General features: G+C 44.6%; 1 protein-coding gene across 10 annotated transcripts; it reads left to right on the top strand.

Annotated features, from left to right (window-relative positions):
- The first annotated feature begins 210 nt into the window (after nucleotides 1–210).
- Nucleotides 211–4,855, top strand: LOC147619208 (uncharacterized). 10 transcript variants are annotated; one of them, XM_086772837.1, is made up of 4 exons: nucleotides 211–542; nucleotides 626–1,923; nucleotides 2,287–2,583; nucleotides 2,840–4,364. In XM_086772837.1, exons 2-4 carry the CDS (start codon nucleotides 897–899, stop codon nucleotides 2,935–2,937), a joined length of 1,422 nt encoding a protein of 473 aa, XP_086628963.1. In that variant the 5' UTR covers nucleotides 211–542; nucleotides 626–896; the 3' UTR covers nucleotides 2,938–4,364. The 10 variants fall into 10 exon arrangements, with proteins under 10 accessions (XP_086628963.1, XP_086628959.1, XP_086628957.1 ...); XM_086772833.1 differs by having other exon boundaries at nucleotides 2,819–4,364; XM_086772831.1 differs by having other exon boundaries at nucleotides 2,278–2,583; nucleotides 2,819–4,364.
- The last annotated feature ends 7,944 nt before the right edge of the window (nucleotides 4,856–12,799 follow it).

Genomic DNA, 12,799 nt, shown 5'->3' with positions numbered 1-12,799 from the left:
AGAGGGGGTGTTGAGAGATGTAATCGGGGTGTTGTGTGTATGTGGGAAAGCACTCTAAAGGTGTGGCAAGATAAGAATGCCACATGTAATATTGTATGGTGTGTGAGTGTTGACCAAAAGAGTGGAAAAGAGAGTGCCACATGGATGATGATGTGTAAAGTGGGATAAGGCTAGAAAGCCTATATCATTGTATAGTTCATTGTGATTGCAATAGTGCAATAGAATTGAGTGTTGAGTGTGCAATCTCTCTCTCTCTCTCTCTCTCTCTTATGGATTTCTTAGTGTTGTTTAATCTCTCTAATTATGTTGCTTAATCCACCCTAATTATGTTCCTTAATCTATGTCTTTCACCATGATCACTCCCATTTTGGATTGTTTAACAATCCGACGGCGCACGATGCTAGATGTGATCACCAATGTTTTCAGCCCATGGATCCCAACACTTCAACCCAATGTGACTTAGTCATGAGGGAAAGGTACAAGGATGCATAGCCCAACGGTAGAGCTAGGTTGGGAGCGTGGGTATAAGACGTGTTCATACGGTATGACAAGATATCTTATCCGTAGCTACACGTGGCCTTCCTCTGCCCGAGCAGCATTACTGTAACGGCACTGGCTGGTGCAGGTAATGACTCTCTCTGCTACTCTACGATAAGGGGCGGTAACAGTGCTAATTAAGTAGAGGGTAGCGAATGCGGCGTCCAAGTTAACCATCAGCATTAGAAGGCGGAGTCTGCAGGGAGCTGTACAGTGCAGAGAAGTGGGTGATTTGTACTGCATCTTACAGAGGTAATTCAGGGTAGCGTGTGCTTGAACATCATTCTTTCTCGCTGGATTACAATGGCAGGGGCAGCTTCAGCTGCTTCCCGAACAGTATCGCAGCGGACCATATCGGTATGGACGCTTCCCCTGCAGCCCCCGCCGTGGCCGGAGCGTGGAACAACAAGAGCCCCAGGCCCTCAGCACCTCACTTTGCATCTGCATTTGACGTTAAACACACAGACGTTGAAGCTCCTAGAGCTCATCTGGGTGTAGGCCTGCCCTCTTCATCCGGCCAAGCCCCTAATTTAGGTGATTACCTCGGAGGTCATAGACTGATTGTGGGCTCGAATTTTTGTTCTCCTTCTATGATTGGGCTCCGAACCAATGACCCTCATTATTATGTCAAAGAGTTTGTGCCAAGGGGTGATGATTTTGTGGCCGTTTATGACCATAATAGACTATGCACTAGGAGAGAAGAGGATCTGGGAGCTGTTGAATCTCGTGCAGGAGTTAGCTCTGCCTCTCCTGCTGCAGAAAAAGGTAGGCTTAATGGGACTGAAGAAGATGGAGATGCAAGTAAAGCATGCCTCTCCCAGTACTCTGACAGATTATTGCCCATGTTGAGAGCAGAGAAGGATGCTAACACAGCTGGTCTTGAAGAAGACGAACAGGAAGAGGAATTGAATGATGATGACAACGACGACGATGATGATGATGATGAAGAAGGAACAGCTTGGCCTCGCCAAACAATTCCTACCACAACAGCATTTTCAGTTCATGAGAAAGGTGCAGTGGTGTTGAGACAAGAATCTGCTGCAAGAGGTACAACAAGCCCCATAGCTTGCCAGGATTGTGGTAACCAAGCCAAGAAGGACTGTGTGCACACCAGATGCAGGACCTGCTGCAAGAGCCACGGCCTTGACTGTGTGACACATGTGAGGAGCACCTGGGTCCCTACATACAAGAGGAAACAAAAGCAGCAGCTACTCTCCAACACTGGACTGCAACCCATGAAGCCTCTTCACACAAACAAACACACACGAGTAAGCCGGCCCAATCTAGAACATGGGCATGCATCTGATGCTGCTGCTGGCGATTCTCACACCTCAACTTCTATTGGGACTCCAACCCCAAGCCCAGACCTCAACTGGCTTCAACAAGGTACATACATCTGCTCACTTATCAGCAGAAGAAGGCTTCTAAGAAAAAAAGAAGGAAATATCACAAATGTCTAGCACTGTAGTAAATGTTCATGTTCATCAACCTACATGCATATATATATATGTACATATGGATATTTACCACATCCATATTTAACATATGAGCAGATGCTTATTGACCCTTTTTCAACAGTTACATGCATACATAAATGTGTACCACATCCATATTATTACAAGGATATTATATGTACATGTTTACATCTGTGCGCGCGCACATGTGTGTGTTGTGTGTGTGTGTGTGTGTGAGAGAGAGAGAGAGAGAGAGAGAGAGAGAGAGAGTTCATTTATTGCTCAGCTTATGCAGAGGGCAGGTTGAAAAGAGTGCTGCCTGCAGAAGCCAGGGAGCATGCAGTTTTCAAATGTATAACAGTAACAGGGGTCAGTGACGGGCAGGAGGAATATGCCTACCAAACAGTGGTGAAAATTGGGGGTCACATATACAAGGGTATGCTCTATGATCAGGGTCTAGATAGGAGGCAGGCATCATCCTCAAGCATTGCAGAGCTTCGGCTCGGTGGAATAAGTGTAGCACCATCAAGCTCAGCCACCATTGATGTTGCTGGACACCTTTATGGAACTTCTGAAAGTGTTTTTCTAGGAGGTAACCGTGCCACCCTTTAGTTTGCTATCATTTACGGAGTTTCCTAAGTATGTCTTCTCCCAATGATACAATACGAGGTGAAGGAAAGATGTGGCCTTACTTGACGTTATATGTTTAAACCTTTAGCTAATGAACATTCAAGTATCGCACCAGAGCTTCCATGTCATTCTTGTATAGTAAGTGATTGTATGGTTCAAGTTATGCTGCGCAGGTGATTGATTGTGTTTGTTAATAGGAATGACGTGCTTAATCACAGTTAAACATACGAAGAAAGAGAAAGGGAGAGACAATGCCCACGATATCAATTCCAGTCTCAATAACCCACAAAAGAGCAGGGCGTTTGTTAACCAATGACAAATCAAGGAGGCAAGGAAGGAGTAGGGAAAGGCTATCGCCGGCCCCCCATCTTCCCCTGGGACAGGCCGACCGATGGCCTTTTCTGGCCATCAAGGACGGGGGAGTGAGAGAAGAAGCAATCAGTGCAGGCCACATCAGCCTCTACAGCTCTAATCCATTCCTGATGAGATGGAGATGGGTAGACGGACCAGATTTTGACATTTCAAATTCTGCCTCTGGTAATGACAAGTGACTGCAGCGGATTCTGACAACTCAGCACTGCAGAAATTAATGCGTTCCGCACGCTTACATCATCAATTACAGTCTCAATAACCCACAAAATGTTTACAACGCTAATGTGCTTAATCACAAATAATAATGTAAGGAAGGAGTAGCCATACGCTTTTCCGTAGTCACAGAAAGCTTGGAAGCAAAGCAATAATATTTAGACCACATCAGCTCATAGAAAAAGGATGGTGACAGGCTGTGAGGGAAAGGAGGCTCCAGGTCAGCATTTTGCAGAGATGGTGACAGGCAGAGAGCTATAATGGGGCCACATCAGCTGGAGCTAGTGGAATTGACACTGACAGGCAAGTACATCAGATTGATATTCCCACAAATAAGGCTGTGAGGGGAGGAGGCTCCAGGTGAGCGTTCTACAGAGATGGTGACAGGCCGAGAGCTATAATGGGGTCACATCAGTGGGAGCTAGTGGAATTGACACTGACAGGCAAGTACATCAGATTGATATTCCCACAAATAAGGCTCCCTGATTTGATGCTGGAGATTCAACGTCAGGCGACCTGCATATGTGACAGAGTAGGGAAAGGCCTGTGGGAGGCCTTTCGCTAGCCGGCTCCCCATCTTCCTTCTGGGAAAGGCCGACCGATGGCCTCTTCCAGCCGGCAAGGACAGGGAGTGAGAGAAGAAGCAATCAGTTTACGCCACATCAGTGTCTGCAGAATCGATTCCTGAGGAGATGGAGACAAGCAGATGGACCAGATTTCTACATCTCAGATTTTGCCTCTGATAATGACAGGAGACTGCAGCAGATTCTGACACTCAGCACTGCAGAATCTAATGAGTTCAATGGCGACGTGCAGGTGCCCAGGATTGGACTTCTGCAAAATAAGGCCTGCCTATTGGATGACCCTGATCCCCCCTCTGATGACCCTCGTCCTTGTCGGAGTAGAGAATGGTAAAAGTGGCTTGTTCTAGCTTAGAGTAAGGTTTGTTGTTTTAACTTCTTGTTTAGTCTTTTCTTTCTTGCTCTAGCTCAATATAGACTTAGTTTGGTTCTTTCCTATGTTTTGTAATTGTTTGTTGTTATACCTTAGAGGAGACTTTGAGTGCTAGTCTCTATCATGGCTGAGTATGCCCATCACCTCCGGAGAGTGATAGAAACTCAGTTCGCTGGTTTTATAAATCATGTTCTTTTGGACTAACCTTATACAAACCTGCACCTACTCTTGGGCACTGATGACGTGAGTAGGGATGTCATAGCTTATTGTACACACTATGCATGATAGAGTTGATGAACCTACACTTCATGTTCAGACAGAGATTGGAGTTAATGGTTCCACTGTTGAGTCGAAGTCTTTTTTAAAGTTTAGCTTAATGTTTGGTTCTAGTTCTTAGTGTTTTAGGTCTAGAGTTTACAGTTCTCTGTTTTTTTTGTTTTGTTTTGTTTTTTTTTTGTTTGTTTGTTTTTGTTTTTTGTTTTTGGGTTAATGTCTTAATTAAAAGCCTTCGTTTGATATTATCTTTTGATTTCCTCTCTTTAGTAGCTAGGTTTGTTAGTTTATTTATTTTTGATCTTTCAAATGCTTTGTTTTTGTCTTTGTCCTTCTTCACTATTATTTTTTTCTTAAATCTCTTAATTCATAAGTCCAGATTTTTCTGATCTTATGAAGGTATATAGAGAATGGTCCTCGGGAGGACCATTCCAGCTGGTCAGGCAACCGGCGTAGCTGGGAGCATGTGGCTGGAATGGTCCTCCCAGGGACCACTCCCGGCCGTCATGGTTCTCCGGAGGATGGAAGGAGATGACGTGGTCCCCAGCGGTCATGGTCCTCAGGAGAGCAGAAGGAGATGCTACATGTCAGCTTCCGGAATGCAGAACGTAAAGAGATGCTTACACGTAAGCTTCTGGAATGAAGGAGATACTTACAGTCAGCTTCTGGAATGCCAGATTCCAATGCAGGCGTCACTGCCAATCACCGTTTGCCATTGCCAAATCAGCACACTGTAGGAAGTCTGCAGAGCACAGTGTAGCAGGTTTGCAGGATTCCGTGCAGAATGGCTTGTACTTGCACAGATGGTTATTGTTTATTCTGTCAGTCACCTGGCCATGACGGAGAACTGAATACCGATAAAACGCACTGAAGAGCCGATTAACCATACCAACAATAACCCACTGAAGGACCCTCACTCACGTAGTTATATTTGCTGTATCGCTGCAAAGGCCGAGGCCATGTCTCTCCTGCTGCTGCCCGCGTCTGTTGCTGTGGCCTGCCTGCTAGGAGATCTGCTGCTGCGTTGACTTGCTGCACCGGCTGCCCTTAGACTGCAGAACAGATGCGCGCACAACGCTGTGAGCAACGGCCTGCCTGCTTGTTTGTAATTGGTCATTCAGACCTTGGCGTATGGTTTATTCAGACTTGGGCGCCTCAGAGGCAATCCCCTTGCCCTCATCCTAAAGGAGGGAACAACAAATGAGCTCCTTGAAACCTTGAACCTGAGTACTGCTTTACATCTGTACAGGACTCAATCGTAAAATGACTTTTGTCGGCCCTCACGTCCTTCTTGCACTTGTCTATATAGTATGTCATTGTGGCGTCCAAGTCATCGATGCCTTGACAATGAACCCATAAAATTTAAAGATGTGATATCTCTATTTGATGAGGGTTGTTGCATGCCCGGAAGCCTTGCTGTACTGATCCACAGCTGTAAGTCTGATTAAGAACAAGATGCTGATAAACACATGATTAAGGCAGAGGAGAGAGAAGAAGAGAGAGATTGGTGTTAGGGTTTTCTGTATTTAAAAGTGTACAAAAGGTGACAAGGTTTAGGCCTTCGTCAACCCCATTGGGGTGATCTCCGTCCCCTTCTACATATCTTCCACTGATGGTATGTCTTGTGACGGAATTATGAACTTGATTTTATGCTGAATAATGACTGAGTGCTTGGATATGGTCTAGGCATTAAATGACATTACTGTTGTGCTTTTTTACTTCTTCTGTTGCCCCACTTGTTGGCTCCTCACCCGGGTGCTATCCCACCTCTAACTAGACTTGCTGGCTATCAAAAGGCTGTCTAAAGGTAGCCGACGTCCTCAAGTGTATCATGAAGATGATGGTGCTAATTTGATGCTGATGGAACTAGTGCCACTATTGATGATGCTCTTAAATGCTGACTTAATTGATAATTAATCAGGGATTAAGACTATTCATGCATAGAATTAGGCATGGCATGGGCATGCATGTGACATTTTGCTAAACTTGATGACAGGGTGGAAACTCTTTCATCCTTCGTCCCTGGGCTGCTACTGACTTTGCTAGTGTTATTGACTTTGACCTTCTATTTAACTGACTGATTATTTTGTATGAACACCTTCACTCTTGATCTCCACTTCCAAGTCTTGCTGAAGAAATGAGCACCTGTCCAATTGTTGTCCCCACGCCCGCTTTCCCCTTACCCTTAACACATCGGTGGGTCATGTGCTGGATCTGATCATGCATGTTGCTAGGCCTTTGGAACTGATCCTAAGAGCTTAATGACGTGGCCACTCGCATTTGTTGCTGTGATAGGAGACTAGTACAGGACGTGCAAAATACAATTATGCATGCATTGTATGTACAATTGGACAAGTGCTCACAAAATGGCTCAAAATGGTAGCAAAAAATCTTGAAATAGATAAATTATTTTTTTCCAGGGAAAAAAGAGAACCAGTCCATTGTATTTAGTTTTGTAGGTTTTTGGTGAATAATTGTAGGCATATGCTCACTTATGGTAGTGCTATGTGTGAACAGGGCTTAACCAAGGGCACTTTTTTCCATGTGGTTTTTTCCCTTGGATATCAAGTGTGAAAGAACACTCTACATATAATATTTTGTACTTCTATATTATATGGATGTGGCACACATGCAAGGGTTGACTTGCATTTTGTGGCTACCACACTTTTGGCTCTCTCTCTCTCTCTCATTGTCTGTGTGAGCTTCTCCATCCTACACCTAACCCTAATGTGCAGGTTTGTGTGTGTGAGTGTGTGAGTCCAACACCAACAATTGGTATCAGAGCTTCAGTCCAGTGACTGTGGATTTTCGCCGGCGAATTTTCGTCGAAAACGCAGATTACGTCCTTCGCCTGGTTTTCGCTGCCCAGCCCGCCCGGCTTTGCTAGTGGACAGCTCTCCCCCGTCGCCCAGCCCGATCGGCTTCGTTACTGGCCAGCTCTTCACCACCGCCGTCTCTGCCCAGCTCTATCGGCGGCGCGAGTGCGCAGGCAGCCACCTCCGCCCAGCTCTATCGGCGGCGCGGATGCGCAGGCAGCCACCCTCGCCCAGCTCTATCGGCGGCGCGACTGCGTAGGCAACCACCTCCGCCCAGCGTGGTCGCCCCTCCCGGCGGCCCTACTGCGCCTATCGCCACCTCCGTCCCGCTCGGCTGGCACCTCCAAAGCTGGCATCAGGCCACCGTTGGCAGTCCACCTCAACCTGCACTGGCAGTCCGCCTCAACTTGCGCTTGCCTACCCCGGCACCTGCACCTAGACTGACGCCTGCAATTCAAGTCTGTGCCATCCGTACTGCACTCACCTGCAGGTACTTTTCACGTGAGTAAAAATATGCATTAAAAGATACAAATTTTTCAGACTCTTCTGTGCAGGTCAGATTCAAAGAAAAATTGCAGGTGGTACAGGGTTCAGGCAATTTGGGGGATTTCTCAATTTGAGGCCAAATTGAAAAATTGGACATGTTGCTTTGCTTGCAATTTGGGGGTTTTTCAAATTGAGGTCAAAATCAGCAAATTGAGCCTCTTTCAGTTGCAAAAATTTGGGGCTTTTGTGAAAATTGGCCAATTAAATGCACATTGAAGCGATTGGAGTGCATAAAAATTAGGGCTTTTCAGATTGGAGCATGTAATTGGGCACTACAGCTGTGATTTGTCGCGTATGTATACACATTGTGTGTAATTGGACAATTTGGTGCAGGTTTACACTTGCTTCAGTTTGCAGGCAAACATTTGCACAGGACATTTGGTTGCCTGGCAGTGTACATTGGTGCTTGGTTTGCTTGCAGGTATATTTTGTTGACATGGCTCAAAATGCTACAGATGTATTTGGTGTGCTCACCCAGGAGGACAAGTTGGATGGATCTAACTACTCCCTCTAGAGTTTCATGATCCGTAATTTACTGGTAGCCAAAGGGCTTTGGGGCATCGTGTGTGGTGATGATACACGCCCACTTACCATACAGCCAGCCACGTCTCAAAGAGGAGGTGCTCAAAGAGCTCCTGATGTAGAACCTGCTCCCACACGAGCAGAAGAGATGGGACTCTAGAGATGCACAGGCCATGTCATTGATAGCCCTTTCAGTAAAAAGGACTATTATTCCGCACATTCGTTCTTGCAAGACATCGAAGCTTGCATGGGACACATTGGAAGCAATGTATCAGGTACGCAACGAGGCAAGAGTTGCCTACTTGAAGAGGCAATTGGATCTTCTTTCTATGGATGAGGGTGACTCCATGGCAGATCATCTCACCAAAGTGAAAGATTTGCAGGAACAATTGCTCAACATTGATGAGGTTATCCCAGACAGACAGATGGTCACCAATACTCTTCATTCTTTACCTCCTTCCTACTTGGGCTTTCACACCTCTCTCAACCTCTCAATGAGAGGAGGTGGTGATCCCGTCACTTTTGAAGAGCTGGTGGGTTTACTCTTGGAGGAAGAGCAAACAAGAGCAAACTTATCGAGCAACCGTGGTGGAGACAAGGCATTTACAGCCAAAGATAAGGGTAAAGCAAAGAGCTTTAAGCATGGGGGACAACAGTCTAGCAAGGCTGGTCATGGACAGCCCTCTTCTGTTGATGAAAAGTCTGACAAAGGGGATGCAAACAAGCCCAAAAAGAAGGGCAAATGTCACTACTGCCATAAGCCTGGACACTACATCAGTGAATGTAGGAAGCGGATTGCAAAAGAGAAAAGGAAAGAAGCAGGCAATGCAGTAGTAGCAGACTCTTCTGATGACAAAGCATAGCAATCAGCTAATGTAATCCAGGAAGAGTACACTTTTTTGGTCACATGCACTAGTGGCACACCAAGTGCTTCAGACAATGAAATGTCTTGCATTGCATCTGACAGACAGGATGTATCATGGTATTTTGATAGTGGTGCTTCGAGCCACATCACTTCATGCAAAGATGTATTTCAGCACTTGGTTTATGCAATGGCTGCACTGTATCATGTGCAGATCATACTACATATCCAGTAAAGGGAATTGGCAATGTCATACTTATTGAAGCCAATGGTGCCAATATATGTATGAAAAATGTATTGTATGTTCTAGGGATAAAGAAAAATCTGCTCTCCACCTCACCCATAAACAACCAAGGTTTAAAGGTTGAATTTGAAGATGGGAAGTGTTTGGTAAAAGACCCATCAAAGGGTTATGATATAGTCACTTTTGGAACACGATACAAAGGCTTGTATAAGCTGGACAGCTATGACAAGCGTACTTATGATGTAAATACAGTGGCTGCCCACACTCTTGCCATGCATGATGCAGAGCTATGGCATGCTCGTTTTGGGCAGGTAAATTTTCGGAGTTTGATGCTTATGCAGAAGCATCATATGGTTGATAATATGCCGCCTCTTGAGTCTCCAACAAGACATGTATGTGAGTGGTGTATTTTGGGAAAGATGCAACGAAAACCATTCCCCAAAGATGGAGCTGTTAGAGCTGCAAGTAAATTACAGCTCATATATAGTGATGTATGTGGTCTAATGCTGCGGACACCATCCATAGGGGGGCATCTTTACTTCGCCACATTCATTGATGACTACTCCAGGTTTGCTTGGGTTTACCCTTTGAAAGCGAAAGCAGAGGTGTTTACATGCTTTCGACACTTTGTAGCAATGGCTGAAAATATGTGTGGATGTAAAGTCCAAACACTCCGCTTAGATAGAGGTGGAGAATACATGTCAAATGCATTCAAGGATTATATGCTTCAAAAGGTCATCAAACACCAATGTACTGTGCCTTATACACCGCAGCAGAATGGTGTAGCTGAAAGGAAAAATAGATCTCTCATGGAGATGGCAAGATGCATGGGGTGAAAGCACAAAAGTTGCCTCACAAATTTTGGATGGAAGCTATAATGTGTGCAACTCATGTGTTGAACAGGTGTCCAACAAAAGCTTTGAAAACCATAACACCATTTGAGGCTTGGTATAGCCGAAAACCAATAGTGGATTATATGCATACATTTGGGTGTGTGGCATATGCACATGTGCCAGAACAACTCCGAACAAAGCTAGATGACAAAGCAATGAAATGCATTTTTGTGGGCTACAGCAATGAGAGCAAAGGATACCGTCTTTATAATCCAATAACACGAAGGATTTTTGTCAGTAGAGATGTGGTATTTGCTGAAAATTCAGAACAGCCAGCCCATGTACAGCTTGTATAAAAGTAATGATACAGGCATACAGGACATGTTTGATGGACTATTATCCATTGCAATAAGGGGGGATTCGATTAGCCAGCCCCTACACAAGAAAATCCTCATGTAGAACATGTGGAATAGCCAGCCATTCAGCCCCCTTCTATGGAAGAAGTGGAAGATCTTGTCAGGAAAGAGCAAAAAGCCAGACATAGCCAAGTTAGTGCCAAGATGGTTGCTGAAAACTTCGCAAGAAAGCAAACTTGCAGCTCCACTCACAGGTAGAACAAGGGCTAGTTCCAGCCGTGCATTGAATATACATCGTGGGGAGTCTACATTAGCCATGGGTGGTCTCTTTGATTCAGAAGAGCCTTCTTCTTATGAAGAAGCACATGAGAATGAACATTGGGTGCAAGCTATGCAAGCTGAAATCTCTTCTATCATGAAGAACAATACTTGGGATTTTCTCATTGGAACAAAGTGGGTGTACAAAGTCAAAAGAAAGTCTGATGGTACTATTGATAGGTACAAAGCAAGACTTGTGGCTAAAGGCTACTCCCAGAAAAAGGGAATAGATTATGAAGAGACTTTTGCTCCTACTTCAAGAATGACGACAATAAGATCAGTGATTGCATTGGCTGCACATAAAGGATGGAAAGTGCATCAATTGGACATCACAACTGCATTCTTAAATGGTGATTTACAGGAGGAAGTATATGTAAATCAGCCCATTGGTTTTGTAGTTCCTGGTAAGGAACATAAAGTATGCAAGTTACACAAAGCATTGTATGGGTTAAAGCAAGCTCCAAGAGCTTGGTATGATAAAATACATGCTCATCTAACCAGCCAAGGTTATGTGAATAGTCCAGCTGAAAGCACATTGTATGTGAAGAGAACCGATGCCGATATTCTCATAGTCATCTTGTATGTAGATGACATGCTCATTACAGGTACTAGCAAAGCACAAATTTCAGATTTCAAAGCTGATTTGAAAGCTGAATTTGATATGTCAGATTTGGGGCCTTACACTACTATCTCGGCATACAGTTTATGCATACAGTTATGCATACAGATGATGGCATTGTTATGTAGCAAACTAAGTACATAAAAAGTTTGCTGAAAAGGTTTCACATGGATGAATATAAGCCCATTTCTACTCCAGTAGAAACAGGTGTACGGCTTACTATGCATGATATTAGAGAGCTTTTTGAGGCCGACATTTACAACCAGGCAGTGGGATGTCTCATTTACTTGTGTAACACGAGGCCAGACATATCTTTTGGGGTGTCTTTGTTGAGCAAATTCATGCACAGCCCAGGCACAAAGCATTGGCAAGCAGTCAAACGCATTTTTCGTTATCTTCAGGGTACCCTGGATCTTGGTTTGTTCTATCCCAGGGGGGCAGCTTGCAGCTTTATGCATATAGTGATTCAGATTGGGCTGGTGATTATGATACCAGGCAATCCACCAATGGGAATTGTTTTTTTCTTGGCAGTTCATGCATATCTTGGTTGAGTAAAAAGCAACCCACTGTTGCCACATCTACTTGTGAGGCTGAGTACAGGGCAGTCTTCACAGCTACAGTAGATTGTGTATGGTGGAGGAGACTATTGGCTGATCTTCGTGAGTGTCAGCAGACACCCACCACCATTCTCACTGATAGCCAGAGTGCTATGGCCGTGGCACGAAATCTAGGCATATGCTCACTTATGGTAGTGCTATGTGTGAACAGGGCTTAACCAAGGGCACTTTTTTCCATGTGGTTTTTCCCCTTGGATATCAAGTGTGAAAGGACACTCTACATATAATATTTTGTACTTCTATATTATATGGATGTGGCACACATGCAAGGGTTGACTTGCATTTTGTGGCTACCACACTTTTGGCTCTCTCTCTCTCTCATTTTCTGTGTGAGCTTCTCCATCCTGCACCTAACCGTAATGTGCAGGTTTGTGTGTGTGAGTGTGTGAGTTCAACACCAACAATAATGGTCATGCCATTTTACTGTCTAATTTGTTGCAAATTGCATAATTTTAAAATTATGAGTCAAAGTGATTAGAGAGGATAAGAGAGTTGGAGTAGTCTCACATGAATGTGTTGCCCCAAGGACAACATGTGTCATGTGCAAGACATGCACAGGCATATCTCAGAGCTAGTCTTGAAGAGGCAATAAGATAAAGAGCCGGATAGGAGTAGATTTTGGAGCATGAGTTG

This window comes from Cibotium barometz, chromosome 33 (genome assembly GCF_041138505.1).
Source record: "Cibotium barometz isolate CiBa-2024 chromosome 33, ASM4113850v1, whole genome shotgun sequence".
Classification (NCBI taxonomy): Eukaryota; Viridiplantae; Streptophyta; class Polypodiopsida; order Cyatheales; family Cibotiaceae; genus Cibotium; species Cibotium barometz.
The sequence above is the reverse complement of the archived record's forward strand: the minus strand, read 5'-3'. Positions and strand labels throughout refer to the sequence as shown.